The sequence below is a fragment of the Ochotona princeps genome, chromosome 2, assembly GCF_030435755.1.
Source record: "Ochotona princeps isolate mOchPri1 chromosome 2, mOchPri1.hap1, whole genome shotgun sequence".
Classification (NCBI taxonomy): domain Eukaryota; kingdom Metazoa; phylum Chordata; class Mammalia; order Lagomorpha; family Ochotonidae; genus Ochotona; species Ochotona princeps.
Window position 1 is genome coordinate 48,324,095 of NC_080833.1, and position 25,275 is coordinate 48,349,369.

A 25,275-nucleotide genomic window follows, 5' to 3' on the forward strand; every position below is an offset into this window, starting at 1 on the left:
TGTTTCTCCCCTGACCCCAGATATAGGGGAAAAATGATGATGTCAGTGTGGAAACAATGGTATTACCCACTTTCCTGTAGCCCTGGACCCTTTGTACCCTAATCAACTAAGTAAGATTATTTTTAAAATAAATAAATTAAAAAAATTTCCATTCCAAGTTGGTGTATATGTATATGCATAAATGCCTTATGCAGACATGCATATATATTGTGCTTACATGCATATAGATATGTACATGAAGAAGAAGAGGGAAGCAGGAAGGGTGGGGCAGTGTGGGGGCGGGAGGTTTTACCAGTTCTTTGTTTTCCCTACATTGAGATGGCTGCTTGGATCAATTGTCATTGATTCTGTTCTTTCTCAAATATTTTCTTCAGAGTGTACATATCGAAGTTTTTTTTTTTTAATTCTTGCATGTTGAAAATATTTTCGTTTTTTCCTAACTGAATAATATTTGTCTGGGTATAAGATTCTTGGATCAGGTTTCCTTAATAGTATACATTATTCCAATGTTTTCTACATTCCACAGTTATAGATGAGAATTCCTTAGCTTGTGAGAACTTACTCTTTCTGCTTGGCAGCTTTTATACTTTACTGTTTACTCGTGAAATTCAAATATTTCCTGGTTTCACTTCCTGGATTTACTGAGATTTTAAAACTAGGGGTTTAAGTCTTTAACATATATAATAAAAATACCTCGTGCTGTGTTTCTTTTATAATGTTACCTTCTTTATGTCTCTGTTCTTATTTTTTCCATTTTCTGAATTTTTTTCCTTGCATTTATTCTGGAGTTTCTGTTTTCTTATATTAGGCTTCTAGCTCTGACCTTCAAGTCTCTTTATCTCTTCCTTTACTTATTTCTTTTTTTGTGTCTTTGCAACTTCTACTAAGAGATTTTGCTTACTCGATCCTCCAGAGCATTAATTTCATTTTGTTCAGGGACAGAGAACTTAGTAGCTCTCCTGTGAAATTTTAAAACATGAAGTTTAAGTCAGTGTGTTTAGTCTCAAAAAGATTTTTCTCATGATTTCTCATTGTTTTCTTTTTTTTTTTTTTTTTTTTTTTTTTGGCAAGGCATTTTTTTTCTTTTTTTTATTACAAAGTCAGATATACAGAGAGGAAGAGAGACAGAGGGGAAGATCTTCCGTCTGATGATTCACTCCCCAAGTGAGCCGCAACGGCTGGTGCTGCGCCGATCCGAAGCCGGGAACCTGGAACCTCTTCTGGGTCTCCCACGTGGGTGCAGGATCCCAAATCTTTTGGGCCATCCTCGACTGCTTTCCCAGGCCACAAGCAGGGAGCTGGATGGGAAGTGGAGCAGCTGGGATTAGAACCGGTGCCCATATGGGATCCCGGCGGGTTTAAGGCGAGGACTTTGGCCACTAGGCCATGCTGCCGGGCCCTTCATTGTTTTCATTATTGCTGCTTTCTTTTGATTTCGTCATCATTTCCCATTTCAATGAAACCTGACTCTGTTACAGGTTCTTTATAATTTCTCAGGGGATCTCAACTGCTTATTTAAGTGTTGTTTTTCTTTTGCATAATCATTAGTACTTCTTCAGCCTTGATACATGGATACAGATTGTTTGAGTCAGCTTAGCTCTGAGAAAATCCAAAAGCAATGAAAGGTGGCACTTCCTTTCCTGGCATCCTGCAGACAGGGAACAGGCTGAGCAACACGTGCGGCTCTCCTCTTCTTAGAGGCTCCTGGACATCAGGAGTACTCCTTTCCAGATGCTTATCCTGAAACAGCTCAGTTGGCCAGTGTAGCCTCGGACTTGCTGATACCCACACTCTAATCCAGTAAGGTTCCTGGAGATGCTGTAGGTTGCACAAAGCGCTGTTAGGTACTACATGCCTGTAGGTGAAGAGCTATCATCTTTGGAAGCACATTTCCTGTTACACTACTTCAGGGAATATTGAAATCCTGGTTGTAGTAGAAGCTACAGTGAGAGGTAGCTAGAACCTTGCCTTTACCCTGTAACATGATTTTTGTTAAAATGCTTTGTTTTTATCTTTCCTGGAGATTTCTGGAGAAGCTATAGCCTCAGATGTGCTCCAGATTTTATCAATTCTGTTTGTTAAGAACACATGCATGTAACACACCATTTTCGTTTTAAGGAGACTCGAATGGACACCAGTACTATTTGAATAGATGTAATGTGGATAGTGTTTGCACATGACTGGCACGAAACTCCCTGTCTGATGTAGTCAGTCCTGTTTACTTTGAGAGTGTTCTTTAGCCACTTATACTAACTTGCTGGAAGGACTGAGATACCCTGATCCTTTTTGCTAATGGGAAAAATAAACTATGTGGGATAACTTAGTTATTCTACAGAGTGTTGAATTGTTTAAATATTTCTCTGTCACAAACCATAACTAATGTTCAGTAGTGTAACGCAGTTGTCATTTAGGGGCAAGTGTTGTGGATAGCAGTTAAAATGCTGCTTGCAATGTCTGAATCTCATATCAGAGTGCCTTGGTTGGAGTCCCAACTCCACTTCTGATTCGACTGTGCTGCAATTATGTACCTTGAAAGGTAGCAGGTGATGGCTAAAGTAGTTATGTTTCTGTGAAAAACATGAAAGATCTGGATTGAGTCCCAGGCTTTTTCATTGGCTATAGCAGACATTTAGGGAATGACTAATAGATAGAAATCTCTTTGCCTCTATTTCTCTCTCTCTGTTTTTCAAATAGGAATAAATAAATAAACAAGTCTGATTTGCATCAGTGAGTTAAGCTACTACTTGGGACACCCACATCCATGATCAGAAATCTGCTGGCTATTATACCTCCGACCAGCTTCCTCCTAATGTAGCCTTGGGGGCAGAGGTTCATGACTTGAGTCTTTGTGTCCCTTCTACCTATGTGAGAGACCTGGATGGAGTTTCAGACTTTTGGCTTCAACTTGGCTATTGATGTTCTTTGGATATTGAACCGGTAGATGAAGTTGCGCTTTCTCTCTTACTCACTCTTGCTCTTGCTCTATCAGTTGCTCCAGTTTTCAAATAAATAAAAATAAAAATGAAAATATAAGGTAAAATAGCCATTTGGCTTATGGGCAGGTAGCTGACATAGATTGTGCTCTGGTCGATAGTTCTGCTGGTCTCACTGCTCTTAGAAGCTTAGGCAGTGCAACACTGTTAAGTTATACAACAAAGGATATGAGTATTTGGAGGGTAAATACCAGGGACAATGAACACCTCAAAGCTTGTCTGTTAAGAGCTACAACGCAATGTCTTTATCATGCCATGGAACCGCAAAGGACAGTCATGAAGTTAGCCTGGATGTGATGGGGGCCTTTCGCTGGGAAGGTGATATTGGCACTGGATCATAAGGATAACTCAGGGTTTACCAAGTGAACAGTGCAATTGAGACAGAAGAGGAAAAAAAGAGCTCTGGAAATGTGTGAATATGAAGGGAAGATTTACAGACTGAGGAGTTGCTTTTAATGACTTGAATCATTGGAAGTAATCTATTTACACTGTCTTCTGCTTTTTAGCAGTGCCCTTTCTAATGACCTATACAAGCTTCCCAAAAGTTGGAATTCCAGACCTTGGGTTAATAAGGATTCACCTGCTGTGTACTCCTCAGAACATGTTACATAGCTGGCTATCTTCTCCATACACTAAAAAAACTGATATTGCTTTAATACTGTGAGTAGTGTAGCACCTATTTGCTATGTTTCTCCTTGTGCTGGCTACCCTGCAGTATCTCCATGCCACTTAGCACAGCTCGTTATCTTCTGTCATCTCTGAAATAATCATTAATTGTAGGTAATATTTATTGACTTTGAAAAGCCATTTGAGGGTATGAGTGAGGGAGAAATACGAGACATCTCGTACCAAATGCAGTTACACAGGAAGAATACATTATAGTGTTCTACAACACAGTAGGGTGAATATAGTGTCTTTTACAAAAGACCTGTCAAACCAAAGTTCAAATGTTTTGAACATAAATAAATGGTAAATATTTATGGAGTAGGAAATCTAATTACTCTGATCTTATCATTACACAGTTTCTACGTAATTCTGAACCTGTGCGCTGTGTACACGTATGTTTAGAAAACATTTTTTCTTTATTTTTAAAGATTTTTTTATTTTTATTGCAAAGTCAGATATATACAGAGAGGTGAAGAGAGAGAGAGAAATATTTTCCGTTCGATGATTCACTCCCCAAGTGAGTGCAGTGGCCAGTGCTGTGCTGATCCAGAGCCAGGAGCCAGGAACCTACTCCAGGTCTTCCACACGGGGTTCAGGGTCCCAAGGCTTTGGACCATCCTTGACTGCTTTCCCAGGCCACAAGCAGGGAGCTGGATGGGAAGCAAGGCTGCCAGCATTAGAACCGGCGCCAATATGGAATCCTGGCGTGTTCAAGGCGAGGACTTTAGCCAGTAGGCCATGGCGCCAGGCCCTAGAAAACATTTTAAGAACATTTTTATTAGTATGAGCAGGACAGATTTTGTACATTCCATAAGAATGGATCCCAGAAGACCAACCTACTTTGCTCACTCTCCTGCATTCTTCCCCAGGTACTCCTTCCATTGTTCCCTCTCTTTAACCATATTTTCACAGATGTAATTTTAACATACTCTGCATTCACAGGCTTAGTTTTGTGCCTAATCATAACATTCAATAAGCAAAATATGAGAACACTTAACATAACACTTAAAATTCACTAGTATTGAAACAACAAGAATGAGTAGGCAAGGGAGAGATAGCAAAGATTTTTGATCCTCTGATTCACTACCTAAACGCCTGTACTGGCCAGAACAGTACAGTTTCCTCTGGGACCTCCATGTGGGTAGGAGGGAGGCAACTGTTTGAATCCTTACCTACTTGCCAGTGTGTGCATTGGGAAGAATGCTAGAACTGCAGGTGGAAATCAAGCTTCTGCCCAGATACTCTTAAACGGGATATGGGCATGCCAAGTCTTAACTGCTACAATAAATTTTCTGCAAGAGGACATTTAGGCTTTGCTGTCACCTCCTCTAAGAAGCCCTCTGAGATGATTTCCACAATCCCCATGATTATATCAGATTTTTTTTGATTAAGTTATTCATTTCTTCCTCTACTTTCTTTAAAACATTTATGATAATTTAATGCATAATTATTTTAGATTTGATTAATTTTTGTCTCCCCCTTAAAAATGTCAGCTTCTGTGAAAGTGAGAATCAAGCCATTCGCATTATCAGTGGGCCCGTGGACCTAGCATAATCGCAGCATCATAGTACCTGAATACCAAATATTGAGGGAATGGATAAATCTCTGAAATAGATTTTGGATTATCCATAACATTATATGAGTTCTCTCAGTTTGCAATTTACCTGTGATAGAATAGGTAACCCATATTCATTCCTTAATATTTCTATTCTGTCACTATTTATTGGCTTCATGTATGCCTGACCATGGACCAGATATGTATAATTGTATTTCAGAAAGTTTTCTCTGAAAGTGGTGTTGGCTTAGTGGAGCGATGAGAAAATGAATAGGCAAAGTCAGTGATGTTAGTGAATATAGCAGTCTGTCTAAGTTAGAACATGATAAAGACCTTAGAATCAGACTTTCTTCCACTGGGCTTCCTAAAACTGGACCATCTCATCAGCACTGTGAAGGCCAAGTGGGAGTTCGATATACAGTGGGGAAGATCACTTCAGAAAGAACAATTCAAATGGTTCAGTGCACATTTGCATGAGATGAAGTGAGACATCAAAGTCAGCCACATGGGTCTTCATTTAACTCCACATTCTAGAACGAAGAAAGCAAGAATGGGGAGACTGAAGGTGGAAATGCTTATATCATTAAGTATCTTAACCCTATCTTCCCCGCGCCCCATTTGCTGAGAATAGGTTGAAGGGTTTTATTCTGGAATGAACAAGTCATTTTTGATTAATTTGGCTTATTCTAAATATAATATGGAGAATAGCATGGAAGGCAATGGGGCTGTAGGAGAGATACATAAAAAGGCAGTTAATTGTGCAGCATGTGAAGTGAAATGAAAATATACCATTGGAAAAAAGGAATATGGAAGGAGAAGGATGAATGGGGAACATGGACTGGAGGGAGGGTAGGGTGAAAAGCATCACAATGCTCTTAAATCTTAAATTTCATGTATTGTAAAATACATTAAATTTGTTCAGCTTATATAAATTAATTGTAACAAAATCAAATGAAAGAAGACACTACAAAAATAGAAATGTACATGAGCTTTTACTCTGAGCAGGCATATACGTTTATCTTCTTGGGTTATTCTACTTGCACATTATAATTGCAGATATCTTCCAGAACAAATGAAGCCTAGCTCACAGTGTTTGGTTGACCTGTCTCCTATTTTCATAGGTCACTGTGTTCCCTGGTGTGCAAATGGACATACTCAGCAGAAAAAGGCTGGGATGACAGTTTCTGGAAGATGATTGGTTTGGAAGACTTTGTAACAGACAATTACAGCAAAATAGGTAAAAGAAGAGGAAATCTGGAGAATGATCATATGAGGATATGGGTAGGAGGTTGGGGTATAATTATTTATTTTTATTTTTCTAAAAAAATAGAGGAAATTTATGAACTCTAAGTTTCTAAGAGCAATGAGTCAATTATGCTGTACAAACCATGAGGATGTGAACTTGGTTTTGAATGGACTGTGAAGATGTGAAACCTGCTATGAAGTACAGAATTGGGAAATGGACTAGGTAGAAGAAATTTGTTGCATGGACTAACTAGGCACAGAATTATTGTGAGCTGTATTTAGATCATTTCCAGTTAGCATTGGTGAAATAGTTTTCTGAGTTAGGATCAAGGAATGAAGCTGGACTATAATCAGGAAAAAGTGCACTTGAAATCTCAAAATTATAAGACTCAGGAACAAGACAAAAACTAAAAAAATGAGGTGATGGTATGCATCCATGTCTTTCAAGGTCCCAGACTTGTAGTTTCATGTGGCAGTCCTATGTAATAATGGGCTGGATGACTAACAGGATTTTTCTTGGTGAAGCAATGAAGGTTCTAGGTAGATATAATAATAGTTTAATGTTTAGAAGGCCATCTTACAGGAAATGTTTATCTCTTGTAGTTACTACTTACATCTCTAGAAAGTTGTTTATAGCTATTGAGCTGGATGCTTCTCTGTTGTGTAGTGTGCAGGCTATAATATGTTAATGATAATATAAAAAAGACAATGAAATTGATAAGGTAGAGGTTTATTTTCCAATTAATAAATAGAAGTAAATGACTAATTGGTAGAGCTCTGATACTCTCACAGCATAATCTCTGAGTTTGAGTCCGTGATAACTGCTTTGCTTCTCACTAATTCACACCTAATGTTTAGGAAGGATCAGTAAAACCAGGGAAACATCCACATTGCTTTGAAGAAAGCACAGCATGGAAATGGGAAACACCTTTTCTGGCCATATCCCACTGACCTGCAACTTGTTTATCAGGCCCCACCCCTGCCTCCAAGTGGCCTTGTGAACAACTGGAGGTGGATGCAACTTCTACCCCTTTAGGCTCACTGAGCACATGGTAGGCTATTTCAGCTCAATGTTCCTTTCTCTGGTGAGATCCTCATGAATACTCTAAATGACCAAGAGTCTGAGGAAGAAATGTGAGGGAGCTAAGTGGCAGTTACCGTGCTAATGATGGTAGCTTGGTAATCTATGATCTGCCATTTCTTTAACTACAAACTAGCAAATCTAGAGAGAAAAAAAAAAAAGACAGAGCTGGGGAATATGCAGAAGTAGGCTCCTGTGGGTTAGTCAAAACTATCTCAGCATCTGAGCTGGTGGAGAAGAGGTGAGCTGGAGACACAGAGAAGAGATGAGGCAGAGCAGCTGTCATGCACGTAGGTGATTTCCATGTCCTGTGCTAGGTAGTTTATATATGTCATTGTGTCTGGCCTTCACAAGACCACGTGTTTTAACATTCCCATTGTACAGATAGCAAAAAATGAGTTTGGGTTTCATGCCACTATTGAAATATAAAGCCTAGTTGCTTTTTTTCTTCACCCAATAGATGCTGATTTGTTGGGATATACAGTTGTCCTTTTATATTTGCATGGAACTTGTTCCAGATTTCTCTATGGATACCAAATCTAAGGATAAGCAAATCCTTTATGTTAAATGGCATAAGATTTTTGCACACCCTTTCATATAATTTAGATTCCTTTAAATTACTTACAATACTAAAGATAGAGTAAAAGCTATCTTATACTAGATTGAAATATGGAATAGTGACAATGAAAACTTTGCACATTATCAACATAGTTCCCCCCATGTTGGGTATTTTAGTCCACAGTTGGTTGAATTCATGGATGCAAATCCCACAGATGCAGAGAGCTGACTATACTAGACTCAGCAGTGTGGTTCTATGGTCGACCTCTAGCAGGATAAGGCAGAAGAACAGTACTCAGCATGCAAAGGCAGCTTGAACTTGACTGGGACAAATGTCTACCCCCTAGACAACAGTAGGGTCTGGTTGATACAATTACAAAGAATAGAAAGAGAACACTAATGCCTTATGTTATATAGTGATTTGTTTAAGAACACTGAGTGCTTCTATGCTTCCAACAAGCAACCTGGAGATCAATGGAGAAATATGACTGAATTTTACCTTCCTAGGAAGTCCCTAGGAAGATACTCCTGGTATGTCAAGGTTCCTGCCTGCCAGACCAGGGTTGTGCCAGTGCTTCAAGTCCAACAGGAAAATTGTACACCTGAAAAAGAAAATGAAACCAACCTAATGGTTTCTGGAAGACAGCAAACATATTAGCCTTGCCCTGCAGTGTCTTGACATGGATAATATTGATAAATGCCTTTCTGCCTGCATATGTAAGGCATAATATGAGCACAAGCACAGTGGTTTAAAAAGACAAGTTTACAAGAGTTAAGAAACATAACAAAGAGATTTCCCAGGTGTCTTCATCTGGTCAGGCTTCCCCAGAAAAATGCCATAGACTTAGAAGTTCAAACAGTAGATATTTATTTCTTATCATTACGGAGACTGGGGAAGCTAAGATCAAAGTGTCAACAAGATAGAATTTCATTCTGAGGCTTTTCTTCCTGGATTTCAGGTAACTGCCGTCATGGCCTCTTCTCTGTACTTGTATGATGGTGGAGGTGAAAGGTTGCTCTCCAACATCTAATAATGGTAATCACACACTCATAATCTTATTGAACCTGAGCTACCTCTTCAAATATCTAACTGCAGTCACATCGGGCCTTGGAGCTTTTGCCATATGATTTTTGAGAGTTCAGAATTCAATCCATGGTCTCTGGATGCATTGGGCATTAGAGCAAAACAGGGTCACTGTGTCCTGTGTCCCCAGTCTGGTTTTCTGGAGGTTCTGCTTGGGCATCCTGCCTTGAGGAAGAACTGGAAGAGCCCAGTGCCGAGAGAAAGGTTTGTAGGTTTGTACTGGAGGGATTGTTGTCAGCTGACAACACCAAAGTACAGAAGAGGGAAGTGCACCTCACTAGTGGATGCGCAGTTTGCATGTGACAGAAACAAACATAAACTCGTCTTTGGATGCCTTGAGAACCAGATCTAATTCCTTTACAAACTGGCTTCCATCCATGTTTCACTGTAACCCATATCAGGCAGTGAATAAATACTAATGTTCTATTCGATTCTATATTCCAAGCACATTTTATGTGCTTTTATATGCCTGTTTTATGTAGATCTCAAAACTGCTGACAAAACATTTTTCCACATGAGAATCAGAGATAAGTAACCTTGTGCAGAAAAAACAATTGAGAAGTCAGTGTTGAATCACTACCAGGAGAAAGTAGTATTTTACTTGGACACAAATTGTGTTTTATTTCTTATGTGATTTTTAAATTTCTTTTCCCTCTAGAAAGATTTATTCTTTCCTGAATCTGCAGGTGAGATGTGGACCACAGTTTGCTGTAGTACATATTGATTGCCTGTTTATGTGTCTTGTTTCCACACTGCATTGTGAGTGCTCTGACATAAACATTTTCACTTATTTCCCTTTGTAGTCCCAGTGCTAATGCAAGGTCTTATGTGGTTCTGTAGCTAAATTACTATTTGATTAGTAAGGAGATAAATTAATGATCAGGTTGACTGGTAAAGGAAGATCATCATTTTTTGCTTTTAAATTCTGTTGTGACATGTATTGATTGTAGGAGGATCTCTTGTGCCCGAAGTCCAACTACAACTCTTATTTTCTGTTTTAACATTTTTCTCCTCTTTTGCTCACCACACATGGTACATGTAAATTAGTATATCAGCTCTGCTAATAGAGCAATACTTATAAGAAATACTTATTGGAAGCCCATAATATTACTCAAGCAGAAAATTTCCAGGGTAACTTTATTCGATTTTGCCTGCTAACTTAATGCATTTTTAATGGATGTCTTAAGGAGACATATCATTAACCAGAATATTGCTGTACATGAATTAAAATTTACACATTCATCAAAATTAATTGTGTGATGTGTCCATTGATTTTTATTTCTCACTATGTGAGCTTAAACTTTCAGTCTGAACTCAAAATAGAAAATGCTAAAGGGGATATTTACTCTTAGGACTTTCAGAAACTCCTCTGAAAGTTAGCTCCAGGCAATCTTTAGCAGTTCTTGGAACTATAAAAAATGAGTCTTTAAACCTCCCTGTGAAATGTTAAACATTTACAGTGGCCTCATTGCCCGTCAAGATGTGGGCAATACAACACAAAGCCTTTTAGCCGAACTGAACATTAAGCGTAGTGGACCTAAGCATTAATATGATTGCCATAATTTGTTCCACGTGGAGTTTTTAGCCAAGGCTTTACCAGCCTTCTTGGGTCCATGGAGTAAATAAATGATTTCCACGGAAACGGAACACCTCAGCAACTGATGGTCAAGTGAAGGAATATTCTTGAAATAAATTGTTTATGAAGTAGAAGTTAAGGATCAATTGCAATATTTATAAGATGCATTTCAAGGACAGGGGAAAAATTACAATGTTTTAAGTAACTACACACGAGTTTCTGAAGCTGAAATGTTGCTGCCTAATGCCTTCTACTAAGGAGGTATTTGGATAGTTTAATTCATGTATATTATTCAAAGTAAGGGGAAAATTTTTCAAGGTATCCAAAAATGTAGTATTCTAATATAATTGAACTAAGTGAGTTTTTTCAATATTCCAAATTGATGGAAAAACCCCAAACCTAGGCTTTGGGGGGAGGAGGGTAATAAGTATAGGATAAGGAATTATCTATCCAAAGTCCAACAAAATGATCAGTGTCAAACAACTTTGGTCTTCTGTTCCTGTTGTATCATTCCCAAATTACCTATCTATTCCTAAACATCTGTCAAAAGCAAACAGGAAGGACAAAATCTGCAGGGAGAATGGAGCCTTAGGAAGATAAGCAACATTCTAATCAGTTATCCAGGCACTTTTCAGCCTGTTCCAGTTGCCTTTTTATTTTATGGAAAAAAATGCTCTATTGTGTTATTAGGGTGGATCACTTTATGAAAATTAATGCGTACAACATAGTTGAATTATAGGGTGATTATTTGCATTATTTAGATAGAGAGCTTTATTACATAAAGTGGTTCAGTGTGTCAGTTTATAGATCATTCATTATTTGGGATTAGGAAAGTCAGGCAAAGAACAAACATAACTCTGTGTAAAGAGTTACTGTTAAGAAAGAGGCAGAAATGAAGATAAAGCATGTGTGGGAGAGCAAGGCTGCCCTTTTAAACTTGCTTTGTCTCCTCCTCCAAGTCTGTGCTCATATTTTAGGCATCAGACACCATTGGCACCATCACTGGTGCATAGTAGTCACTGATGAAACATTTGTTGAATCATTAAACATATGTTTGGATGAAAAATTTGGTAAGTAATTACCCTTTTTTACGTTGGTTATCATTAAGACTTCAGGGATCCTCTAGAAGTAAACAAATACTACTAATAGATGATGGAGAGACAGTCACTTTATGTCATTTACTTACTGTTCGTGTGGTTTTTCATTAACATCTTCAACTTAAGAAGGGGACTCTGTAAAAACGGACCTGAATGTAAACCAATCTATTCTGTTTCCAAGAATCTGAGATAATGTTCCATGACAGAGAATTTACATTTTCCCTCAACAATTAACACTAACTTATTTTAGGAAGTTTTGTAATTTCATTTTCTTCATAGGAAAAAGTAAACCCTGTAGTAACTGAAGCTTTATTTGGGGTGTTTTAATCCTGAAAGCTTCACATGTTAGGGAAAGGATTTCGACTAATGATTAGTAGAAAGCAATTAAAAATGTTCATGAAAAATGAAGATAAAAGGCAATGTAGTCCCAGGCATCTAATCCAACTGTTGAGACCCAGCTTGGAGTCCTGGTGCCACTTCCAAATCAGCTTCCTACTGATATACATTCCAGGAAGGAAAAAGGTGATGGCTCAAGTAATTGAGGTCCTTACTACCTACACGGGAGACCTAGATTGAGTTTTGGACTCAGTTTCAGCCTTATCCAGTCCTGGCCATTGCAGAAATTTCGACAATAATCTTGCAGCAGTTTTTTTTTCTCACTCTCATTAGTGAAATAATAATTTACATTCCTGAAGGCCTTTTGTATGCTTTCTGAACATAACTAAGCCGCTGTTCTATGCTGAGATGTGGGACAGTAGTAAAGGAGGTAAGGGAAGTGGAGAGAAGGGAAGGGAAGGGAAAGGAAGGCAGAGAGAGTTTGGGAATCAGATGGTGAATGTGTATGTCTCCATCCCATTTCTTGCCTGTAATCACACTTAGTACATACTTCTCTCCACATATCTTCTGTAATATTTTGCAATGAAGCCAACACAAAAAATCAAACATCACAAGAAGGAATGATTCATAAAGTTTTTAAAGAGGTTAGCTATCATGAAGTGCTCTTTAGCACCTGGAAGATAGTACCATTCCCTCCCTTAGCAATCTCTTCCAATAATGTGCAAGCCAATACTTTCCATTCCTGAAAGTACCATTTCAGTTGTGGGCCCTTCCAGGAATAGACCTGCAGATCCACAAGGGCAAGCAAGCAGTAATGACCACGTCAGAGTAGCACCTTCCGGAAGCTTTGCTATATATAAGGTTGCTTAGAACTGATATTGTGAGGTGGCCTCTGAAAGATGATGGGAAGCTTCTCAAAGTGAGGTCAGTTTCCAACTTTTCCTCTAAATACTAGAGAACCAACGAATACTGGAACTGAAGGGACTCATAAAGACTTTACTCTCATGTCCTTATTTTATAGATTAAAAATTGAGACTCAAAAATATGACGTGAATTTCTTTAGAGTTACAACATTTTAGTGACTGAGAACCAGGTGTTCTGATCTCCAGGCTTGTTGCCACTCCACTTTTTTAGGCCATCTCTTCTGTCTTTATAAGCGTTGTTTGATCTGTTAGCCATTTTAAGTAAGTTTGTTTTAGTGGGTATCCCAATAGAAGAATGTCACTAAGAGAAAGCCTTACAGAGGTGAATAAGGTCAAAATTAATTGCCCCCATTAATTCTACCATGTTAATGCAGCAATTGGACTTCACCCAATCTTCCAGGCACAATTGAATCTTGGACACTACCAATCAAACTCTTCGGTGATTGATGTAAATAAAAACTAGAATAATAGAGTAGGTATCAGCAGTTAGTCATTTTAGGAGTTATGAGATTTGTTACCACAGTCATCCTGGCCTTATTTAAATTCTGGCTCTGCCATCTGGGAGCCTTGCAAACTCTGCCTTATGTAACTTGCTGAAATCCTTGATCTTTCTGAGCCATAATTGATACAATATGAAAACTAATAAATAAATTGTAAGGATTAAAGGAAATGATGTAGGAGTGGGTTTTGTGGGGCAGTGGGTTAAGCCACAAGGGTACCATATCAAATGGTTTCCCTGACTTCCCAAGGCACATCAGCAGGAAGTTGAGTTGAAATAGGATTAGTTGGGTCTCAGTCCAACAATCAAATATAGAAAGGCAGCTTAACTCACAGAGCTACATTTTTTGCTGACCCCTAAACTCAACTCTCTCTCCAGGACATAGGTCATATCCACTGAAGCCAGCATCACTTGAATAAACTGAGGTAATTATTGGAAACTTCTGAATTTGAGGAATGTCTTCAAGGCTCACATAATGACACAAGTTAGTTTTTAGTTTTCAAATAAAATCACATCCAATTTTATCTCCTTGAACTAACATCTCATTTAGCAACTTAAATTTTTCTGAATTCCTTAATTCCAAGGACTGAAAATCTTTAGGTTTCTTTTTTTTTTGTATAATCAGAAAGATACATGTATCTATAAGCAGATAAAAGGACATATGTTAATAGGAAAAACAATGACTAATATTCCTACAAAGTGTTACAAAATTAGAAGAGTATTTTCTTGCACTATAATGTTTATTTCTCCCATCAAACAATATCTTTCAGGATCACATTTGGGGAAACTAAAAGTTATTAGCTTTCAAGTCAGAAAGAGCTAGGATAAAATCCCCAAGCATACCACTTATTATTGGCTGTATAAACTTGAACAACTAATTAAAATGCTGTAAGCCTTTGTTTCTTCATTGATTAAACAAGGAGAACAGAACTTAACTTAGTGGGCTTTATGATTAAATGACAAATAAAAGTGAGTTCTGCTAAGACCACAGAGATTAACCATCAAATTAACTAATACAAGAAAATGCAGCACTATTCCAAGTATCAAGAAACAAATGGAGCTAACAATGGGTGTTCATGATTATCATAACCTAGAACTTTTGATGATTATATCCAGAGGTCAAAAAAGTAAGAAGAATAGATCAAAGAAAAGGTCAAATTATGACTGAATTGTATTTTATTCCCTTTCTTTGCTCTCATTATTTTAATGCTGACACTGTGTTAGATACTGGAGAGCAATGAAGTGCCAAAACCAACAGGATTCCTGCCTTCCAAGAGTTTGCAGTCTAGTGAAGAGAGCATTAATCAGCCCATCAAAAAGTTGCATAGAGATGAACATCATTCTTTAAGAGAGTACAATTAAAGTGTATGGCTTTGTTAGGACAACAGATAAGCTTGAGAAAGTGTGATACTAAAGAGACTCAGGAGAAGAATGTCCAGAGGGAGCAGTATTTGCAATGTGGATGGAACTGAGAAAGTTAAAAGAAACAGGATGACAGGATACTGAAAATATTGTTCAAGAGAATTAGTTCGTTAGGACAAAGCAAATCCTTTGAGAGTATTTTGAACATGCATTTATGCCAAGCTAACCCCTAAGCAAGTAAGTTGGTGTGATCATGCAACCTCTGAGTGTTACATTTAGTTAGTCTTCACAAACAGGTCATGGTCGTATATTATTTTAGCTTTCCAAATTTGAGTCCTAAAATCCATTGATTATTATGCCCCTAATTTTATTGATATAGGAGATTCTAGTTGTGAGTATTAAGCATCTAATGTGAAAGATGTTTATTAGAAACCAGCTCAGCAGAAATAGCGGCTGGTGATCTCGCCTTTAGCCTTTGTATACCCACGTAGGCTTTCCATTGTTAAAGCATCTTTATCTCCTCTGCAAAGCATAACTACTGATGGATGGGTGCATTTTTGGATAGGTGGAATTGATGATAGTATAGAATTCTTATCTTACCCAGAAAGCATGACCAGCAAGCATTGTGCAACTTTGATATCTCCATCTCAATAAAGTGTATAACAAGTCTTTTTATTACTCAAGACCCCAAATGGGAATTAACTCTTAATGATACTGTTTTTCTCCAATCGTTAGATTTAATCCATCAACAAATCCTTTTTCTGCTTTTCTTTAAAGGGATGCTGAATTAGGCATACTTGTCCTTCTTCTCTGTCACCATCCCAAATCAGAGTACTTTCATCTCTGGTAGCAGTAGTGTGCCAACCTCTTAAATGGCCCCCTTGTTTCTATTCTTTCCATTGATAATCCATTCTCCACACTTAGCAGACTAATATTTTAAAAATGCAAATCAGATCACGTTACTTTTCTGCTTAAATTCCTCTAGTGGCTTCCCATGGCATTTGGAAGGGAAAACACCTAAATTCCTTCTCTTGTACAACAATGTCCTACATAATGTCTCTGGTTTTGTTACTAACTGTGGCACCATCCAGCCAGAATGATCTGCTTTCTGCTCCTTAAATATTTCCCGTGTATATATTCTTGACATTATCTCTGCCCTCTGTCTGGCATGGCCCTTTTTAAATTGTTCCCAAGGCTCCCTCTTTTCTCTGTTTATATTTCATTTTGAAAGCATAGAAGAGCTTTTCATTACTAGCAAGCTTCCTGCTGTTGCCAGCAATATTTTGTGTCTCATTTGTGATTTCATCTAGCATTACTGTATGAGATTAAATTACATTTTTATTGAGAAAGTATCTGCTTATTAAATATTGTTGGATAAACAAGTTGTCTAGAATTTCGAAAACATACTTGAGAGTTGAATGAAATGTAACACGTGAAAGATATTCGTGGTATCATATATTTTTGAGAAATTTCTAAGTTTTCTTAAAGACAAAATAGGGAAGTTTGGAGTAAATAATATGTTCAAGTGAATTGCCAAATGGCTGACCAGTTGCCACCCTAAAACACAATTCTGGACTAGCAGCAGAATAAGAGGGCTGAGGATGGGGCTCTGGGAAAATGAGACCCACCTCAGCTCCTCTATGAATTTTAATCAAAGTGAAATTCACCTATTATTTTTTGCATTTTCCTTTTTCTGAAAGTTATTAACTTGTGACTTGATTCTAGATCTTATTCAGACACTTGACCTCACAAAATTGTCATCCATTTCGAGATCATTTAATTGAATGTTTCCATTGTTTGGCCTTTTTGACTGCACATGACACATTGTATCTCTTCTTACAGCTTGTTTTGGGTGTGTGGTGGTGGTTAGTGACCCTCCTTTGAACTGCGTAGGTCCTCTGCCATACCCTTTACCCCACTACTATAGAGTTTTGATTTTGAGATAACTGTGATGTTTTCATTTTCCGAGCATAGGCTAACCTTTATGAGAATCTGCATCAGAGGGTTGCTGTGGTCAGGTTGGCAGGTCACTGGTTGACTAATGGCCTTCTCGAAGGTTTGCTGGCAGATATAATGTTGCCTTGAAACCTATTGATCCCAGAAGTTTGCCTGCTGCTGAGACAGCCTCTTTGGGCCTGGGGAGGTGGTGAGTCATGAATCTACCATCCCTGCCCCCCCATCTGTTCTTCTGGCAAGAAAAATGAAGATGATTTCTTTGTGGTATCATAAAACCTAGAAAGACATTAAAAATTCTGTTAAATTTTCGTGCCCTTTTAGCTATTGAAATGTACAGTCTATTAAGAGGGGGTAAAAACCTTCCTACAATGCTTATCTCCTACTTAAGGGACCAAGTAACGATTTTGCAGTGTTTATTAATACTTTATGCTCTGTTTCTCTCCCTATTTTTTCCACCCAGAACTGTGCATTTATTTGTCTTTAAATTGAAACCACAGAAATTTCAGTTAGGGTGAGGGTGGTCGTTAAAAACCAGTTTTTGCAATGTCATACATTATTCTGTTTAGGAATATTGTGTATAGAGATCTGTGTTGACATGCAGATGCTAAGGGAAGGGTAATTTATTTCTACAAAGTACTCTTTAAGGCAATGGAAAGAGCATAGATTTTGGAGCCAGACAGACATGAGCTTAAAGCCTGGCCATGCCATTCATGAGATGTGTGACTAGTATCAAATTATTTAATCTTTGAGAGTCTCAGTTCAGTCATCCACTACATTTGGAAAGTAATAACCACTTTCAGGATTGGGATATGTTTTTTTTTCTGCAAGTGACATTTGGGTGTTTGTAATGCATTTGCAGTACATATAAAATTACCAGCTGAAAAAATAGCCTACTGTAGATTTCTTGAATTTTTCATTTGCAGTAACCCTGGTGTTCCAAAACAAATGGTTTTGCAGACCTTGTACCACAGACTGAACATTTACCACTTACCCTGGTAATTTCCGTTATCTTACTGAGATATCTCTTAATGTGGACCTCATGGGACAATATCTTATCTGATCTGAGAACCCAAATTATTTTTACTTTCTCCTGGTTTTATTCTGAATAGTTGCCTCCATTTTCTCAATTTCACATGAGCATATTGTTTAGGAATTTTCAAGGTATCCCTCCTTCTTTTGTCTACTTGGCAATTAAAGGAAATTTGACATTCATCTGTATATTTTAAAACCATTGATGTACATATTTAGTCTCACCTCAATTAAATTTGTTCCTGTCCTTGGTGTATTTAATATTTGACTGATATATCCTATTTTATCTTTCCTACTAGTTATAAGCTGCCTGGAACTTTTTTTAAGATATATTTTTATTGGAAAGTCAGATATACAGAGAAGAAAAGAGACAGAGAGGAAGATCTTCCATCCGATGATTCACTCCCCAAGTGACCACAATGGCCGGTGCTGCACCAATCTGAATCAGGAGCCAGGAGCTTCTTCTCAGTCTCCCATGCAGGTACAGGTTCCCAAGGCTTTGGGCCATCCTGCACTCCTTTCCCAGGCCATAAGCATGGAGCTGGATGGAAAGCAGGACTGCCGGGATTGGAACTGGTGCCTATGTGGAATCCCAGTGTGTTCAAGGTGAGAACTTTAGCTACTAGGCCACCGTGGTGGGCCCTGCCTGGAATTTCTGATAAGATTCATATAGAAAAACATATAGAGCATATCAGGTACTCAGTGAATATTTGCTTGTTGAAAGAATAAATATCAAGAACACATGCACATGTTTTTGAGGAATGTTATTAGTAATAAAAGGCTGGGGAAGATCATGAATTTGCTTTTCAGATGTCCAAATACAAATATTAAGGAGGAAAAGTTGAGTCTATGATGTGTTGATAATTAATGCTAGATACAGATTTGAGAGTCATCACTGTAGATGTAATTGGAAGATAATATATGAGAGTGTAGTGGGAGAAAAAAATATACCTGGGACAAAATTTCAGGGAATGAAATGTTTTGAAAGCCAGGCTAAAGAAAATTAACTGTCTAGAAGGCAAAGGACATTTTTGCAGAGGACAGGAAAGTAATAGGGACAAGAAAATTTAGAAATGGAGGGAATGATCTCCTGGGTTGCTGAAAAAAAAAAAAAGATATGAGAAGAGGACTAAAGTTGGTCCCTATGATGCAATGACATGGGCATGTCTTAGCTCATTTTCATCAGGATAATAGATTAGCATACACTAATAATTTATAATGGGCAGAAGTGTGTTTCACAAAACTCCAGAGACAGCAAAGTCCAGGATCAAGGCACTTGCATCTGGTGTGTCCTCAGATGGTAGAAATCGGGCCAGTACAACATCAAGCCACTCCAGCCAACATTTTATTGTGGTCATCCAACCATCCAAAATGGGTGGAACCCTCCTGAACTGTCATCTACCAAACAGCTCCATTTTCCAACACTGTTGCGTATGTGGTTAAGTTTCCAGAATTGGAAATTTGGTGGGGAAATTTGGGGGTCCATAAGCAAGACTTAAGTGACAGCTACTTTATTATGATACTGGGAAGAGAAGATAAGGGTTGAAAACATCAAAGGACAAAATATAGCAGCTGAAGATCTGAAATGACTTTATTCTTTGATTCTAGAGTTGAACAATACTTCATTCCATATCATAATGCTTTCCAGTGAGCTAAACAGAAGAAGTTGGTTTTATGAACAGAAATGAGTTTGAAGAAAACAGAGATTAAATTTTAAAAATCATCTTAAAATTAGTTTCCTTTTAAGGCAGGAACAGAACAATGAGAAAATAATTGATTAGTTAACTTCAGGATATTTCAGGTTACCTCTCAATTGAGAATTTAAGAATTGTAAATTTAAACCAGAATATGTTGAGAGATAACAGTAAAATTTCCTTAAGTAGAGTTAATGGAAGGTCAAATAATAAATCAGTTTGTTTTTTACCTTGAATGACTACATTTTGAATGTTTCCATTTAATTAATGAGAAGTGAACTAGTAGATGGAAGATCTCTGTCTCTCTCCATGTCACTGAGCATTTCAAACAGTTTCCCTAGCTCTTAGGGAAATGCAAATAAGAATTACAGTGAGATTCCTTGTAACTCTAGTGAGGATGGCCTACATTCAGAAATAAATAAACAATTACTACTGGTGAGGAAGTGGGGGAAAAATTAAACTAATCCACCCTTGGTGGGACTGTAAACTACTGCAACTACTCAGTACATGGAGTGCTGAACACTGAGCTGTGATAAACATGGGGATACAAATAACTCTCTCATATGCTGATTCAATTTCCTCTGGGTAAATCCGAGGCAGAGGGATGTTTGGGTGGTATGGTAGGTACATTTTAAGATCTCTGAGGAATCTCCATACTGCCTTCCACAGTTGTTGTTCTACCTTACAATCCTACAACTAGTGGATTAAGATATGTTTTCCCCCCGACATTCTACCAGAACTTTTAAAAAAAAATTTCCAATCGAAATGTGGTAAAACCTGATTGTGGTTTTTGTTTGCCTTTCCCTGATGGCTGGTGATTCTGAGCGTTTTTTCATTTGTTTGTGGATCATTTGTATTTCATCCTTTAAAAATTGCCTGTTCTTTCCCATGTCTACCTTTTAACAGGATTATGAGAATCCTGCGACTGTGTGGCATCTAAGAAGAATGGGAAAATTGAGAAAGATGAAGAGTTGTATATTTGGAAATATTTTCTCCCAAACTGTTAGTTGCCTCTTTGTTGAGGGTTACTTTGCATTGCATTAGCTTCTTAACTCTGTTATAGAAGTCTTAGCCAAAGTCATTAGGCAAGAAAAATAAAACAAACGAGGGCCAATTGGAAAGAAGGAAATGAAAAATTATATCTGTTCACAGCTAGCATTATTCTCTATTTAGGTGAACCAAAAGACTCCACTAAGACTATCAAAACTCATAAGAGAATTTGGTAAAGTTGCAGAATATGAAATAATCCCACTAAAATCAATAGCCATTGTATACAAAGATAATAGTACCATGGTTGAGAAACAACTTGCAAGATTAGCACCATTTGCAATAGCTTTGAACTTGGAAGCTGTTTAGCCAAAGAGGAGAAATGTTTCTACAATAAACTTATGAAATATTCAAGAAAGAAATAGAAGACACAAAAAGAAATGAAAAAAAAGTTTTGTGTTCATGGTTGGACGAGATAGTATCATTAAAATGTCCGTATTATCCAAAGCAAGGTACATATTCAGTGCAGTCTCAACCAGAATACCAAGGACGTTCTTTTCAGATGTAGGGGAGAAACACTAAAATTTGTAGGAAATATAAGAGATCATGAATAGCTAAAATGATCTTAAATAGCAAAAACAAAACCAGAAGCATCATAATATCAGATTTCAAGTCATACTATAGAATAGTTGTAATTGAAACAACTGCCACTGTCACAAAAATAGACAATATAGACCAGTGGATCAGACTAGAAAAAACAGACATTAATCCACACATGTGAACAACTGATCTTTAAAAACTAGCTGAAATAAATCCTGCAGAAAGCCTGCCTATTCAACAAATTATGCTGGGAAAATTGGGTCTATATGTAAAGAAATAAGAAACAGGACTCCTACCTTACACCTTATACAAAACTCTCTTCAGAATAAACCAAGGACCTAAGCAGTGACTAGGTGCTGTCAAAGTACGGGAGGAAAACATTAGGAAACTCCAAGACACAGGTATAGGCAAAATTTCTTAGAAAGGAGGCCAGAATTACACACATTTTAAGCGAAAATAAACAAATGGTATTACATCAAGCTAAGAAGCCAAGCTCTCTTAAGAGGTCCAATAATCACTTGGTAGAGACTTTTGGCCACAATGGCAAGAACTGGGTGGAGCTGAAAACAGGATGCAGGAGCTTCAACTGGGTCATCTATGAAGGTAGCAGGTGCCTAGGCAATTGAGCTGCCATCTATTATTTTACCACGTATATTAACAAAGGGATGGATGCAAGTGAAGTACCTGGGACACACACTGGGACCCATATGGCCAAAACATAACCCCTAATTTTTTATTCATGACATAAATGGATCAATGTCATAATAGCTCCTTTGTGTTTTGGAATAATCGTACTATCTTTTGAATTTTCTTTTGAGTATTTTATCAATCTTGTTATCTTCACAATCTAAAATTGGATTTATTTTGTTCCTTTTGACAGATAATAGTGTATCCCTTGTTTGTGTTTCATTACATTTCTGTTTATTTTTATACATCTGGGGAAACACTTGTTATCTTCTCTGAAGGCTTTGTTCCTAGGATCGTGGCTGTGTGGCTTAGCGGAATACTGGGGCCACACTGCTCTGGCCAGTGTTAGTGAATAGAGCAAGATTATATAGAGTATTGTGATGGGTGGTCTAACTGATTGGCCTGTTCACAGCCTCAAGCCATTTCTGAGCCAGTGTGAACCAGCTGCTCAGGGTGAGCTCAGGATGTCTGTGTTCCCCATGTTCTCATGCCTAAGAAAGTCACCAAGGATCTATATTTTCTGTAGAGTAAGTGCTGAGCTCTCTGTGTGGTTCCTCCCCAACACTCAGGAAGTTGTGAGCTTCTGGAGTCAGACCAGTTGATTGACGAAAGAGCCAGCCACACTCTTCATCTTCCTCCTTTTCCCAGTCGATATAGATGTCACACAGTCACAGGATTCTCGTAAAGATAAAGGGCTACCAATGCTGCAGGGCTCTGGGGATCTGCTCTTTGCCTTTCAAGGCTCCGCATCCATGGGAAGAGCTAGTTGTATTCAGAGCCAGCTGCCTGCCCAATGAAGCTCAGTAGATGATCCTCCTTAGCAAGCTGAGTCTGGTTACCTTGGGTGAGGAGGGGACAGAAGTGTTTCCTCCCTTCAGAATTAAATGGACTCCCTACTGTGATCAGCTTTTTCAGACTATACTCCAAGTTGGTGCAGACTGTGGGGTTCTCCCTTGAGATCCCCAGTGGTGCTTGGGCTGTTGTAGCCTCCTCTTATCTCACTCTGGTAAGATGGTGTCTCTCCTCTGGGTGCCAGTCACAGGTGTTGCTGGTAATGCCAAATGCTATGGTTGTACACTGTAGATTAGCAAAGGCATAGAAAGTCTTCTCTTGTGAGTGCTTTCCACTGAAACCTTCTCTCCAACTGTGTCCTGGAAACATTGTTCCTTCCTTGTCATTCTGTGATCTTCTTGCGGTCACAATCAGCATATCTTCTCCCAATGCAGCAATGATGTGAAAATTACTTGCTAGAACATTGCGTTTCCCACAAGAACAGTGGATATAGGAAGCTGGAGATAAAACCAGGGACCAAGAAAGGAGCATTATGTGTTTCTATACTGTGGTGTGGAGCTTCATTCATTCTGTCTATTTTTTGTCCATGCATAGAATTCTGTACACCAGCTTATATCAAATTTGGTCCATTGTATATGGAGAGAAAACTTTAGAATTCTTGTTTATCTTTATTTTTGTATTATTTATTAAAGATTCCATTTTTAAAACTCATGAGTTATATATCTGATAATATATAAAAATTACAGTAAGTAAATGGGCACATATTGAAAAAATCATGCAGAATACTTTCTTATTAGTAGCCTACACCATCAAAATGTTTGGAAACCAATGAATTAGACATCAGAGAAGTATTGACAGGTTTTAAGCAAGAAATTATATGATCCAAACTTGATATTTTCCCCGATAACATAGAATTCTTTTTTTTTTAAATCTATTTTATTGTATTGTTGTTGACAATCTTTACGTAGTTAATTACAGTTAAAGAAAGAAAAAGAAAAAAAAAGGTTCAGGGGGATAGGGACGTGGGTAATACTATTATGTCCATATTGTTTCCATCATGTATCTGAGGTAAAGGGGGATATTGAGGGAGAAGCCCCACCCAGTTTCCCGCCCACTCCGAGTCCCGGGTGTGGGGCATGCTCTGAGATATGTGCTCGAGTGGTGTTAATAGTTCTTCAGTTATAAATCGCTGCCAGTTTCGCTCGATGAGGTCGCCCGCTGATTGATATGGTCCATTATAAAGTCTCCGTTTGCCCCATATTTCGCTGCCAACATATAGCTGAGATGAATGATTTATCTGCTCTGTCTTCTGTCTTTTCTTGACTAGAGTTCTGAGTCCAGCAGTTCAATTGGGGAGATCTCCAAAGAAACTTTGAGGTATTCCCAGACTAGTTTCTTGTATGTTCTAGCAAGCACAGGGCCTGGCACAGTCCATCACCCTGATCAGCTGGTGGTTTCAATTGCTGGGTTGGTTCTGTTTTCAGTCCCGAGTTGCACTGGAACCAATGGGTGTTGCAGTCCAGTCTGGTTCGGCCCTTACATCGACCAGTGGGAGCTGCAGCCTAGTTGGGGTGACCCACAATAACCCCCACCAGGCCCGCCCCCTACCCTGGTTTGCCAGTATGTGTAGCAGAAGACCAGTCTGTCCCCCATCCCATTTGGCTCTTGTACTTGTCAATGGGTATTAAAGCTTAGTTCCATCTAACCAACTCAACCATCCAGCCCTCACGGGTGTTGTTAAGTGCCTCTCTCTAGCCATCCCAGCTCCCGTCCTAGTTTTCATGCCCTCCCACGGGAATAGTGACCCAAGAAGGGGGAACCCACTTTTTCCCTCCCAGGTCTCTCTGTCCCGGTTTATGCACTCTTTATGTGGTTCTGTGATTTGACTTGACAGAATTAGTCCCCAGTGCCAGCTTCTGCGGCTATGCCCATACATCCCTCACCCACTCTAATTTATGCTTGCACCAGCAGGAATAATCAGCCCAGCCTGGCTTTTCCCTGGTCTAATCCACATGCAGCGCACAGGTGATGTAGCCTTGCTTAGTCTGGTCTGTCTCTATCCCAGCCCACACTCTCCAGTGGGAGTAGCTGTCCAGCGAGGGGACCAGCCCCTTAATCCCCCTGCCAGCTCTGTCCCTCCCTTCCTTCCTGGGTCTCACGTGTGCTGGTTGGGTGCTGCATTCATATCCAGTACAGGCAACCACGCCCTGGCATTCCATAATGTGTACTTGTTTTGTCACGACCAAACCCGGCTCATCCCACACTCTGTTCTGGTGATCGGATTTGCCAGTGGGTGACATGAACTGATTCAGCCTGGTCTGCTCCTGACCCATGCTGAATGTGTGCCAGTGGGAAACTTTCCATGGCCTATTCTGGGCTGTTTCCTATCATGCTTCTTGCGCTAACCTGCAGGGACTGTGCCCTGCCAGAGGAGTTGCCCAGGCTGCTCCATCAGAACCCCTCCCAATGGCAGATTTTGCGCATGCCAGGGGGGTCCTTGAGCCAACCCTACCCAGTTCACCTCCTGTCCTAGCAGGAACAGTGGCTTTTCCCGG

At 38.8% G+C, this 25,275-nt stretch overlaps 1 protein-coding gene across 6 annotated transcripts in view; it reads left to right on the forward strand.

The window, feature by feature from the left end:
• FGGY (FGGY carbohydrate kinase domain containing) overlaps positions 1 to 25,275 on the forward strand; it is a 447,653-nt gene that overhangs the window by 172,941 nt on the left and 249,437 nt on the right. For all 6 annotated transcript variants that reach the window (XR_009244423.1, XM_058657176.1, XM_058657171.1 and 3 more), the window contains one exon: positions 6,336 to 6,451. Coding sequence is in view for 5 of the 6 variants with exons in the window: in XM_058657176.1 (XP_058513159.1) it covers positions 6,336 to 6,451 (116 nt within the window). In the remaining variant the exon portion in view is untranslated. The remainder of the gene's footprint in view (positions 1 to 6,335; positions 6,452 to 25,275) is intronic.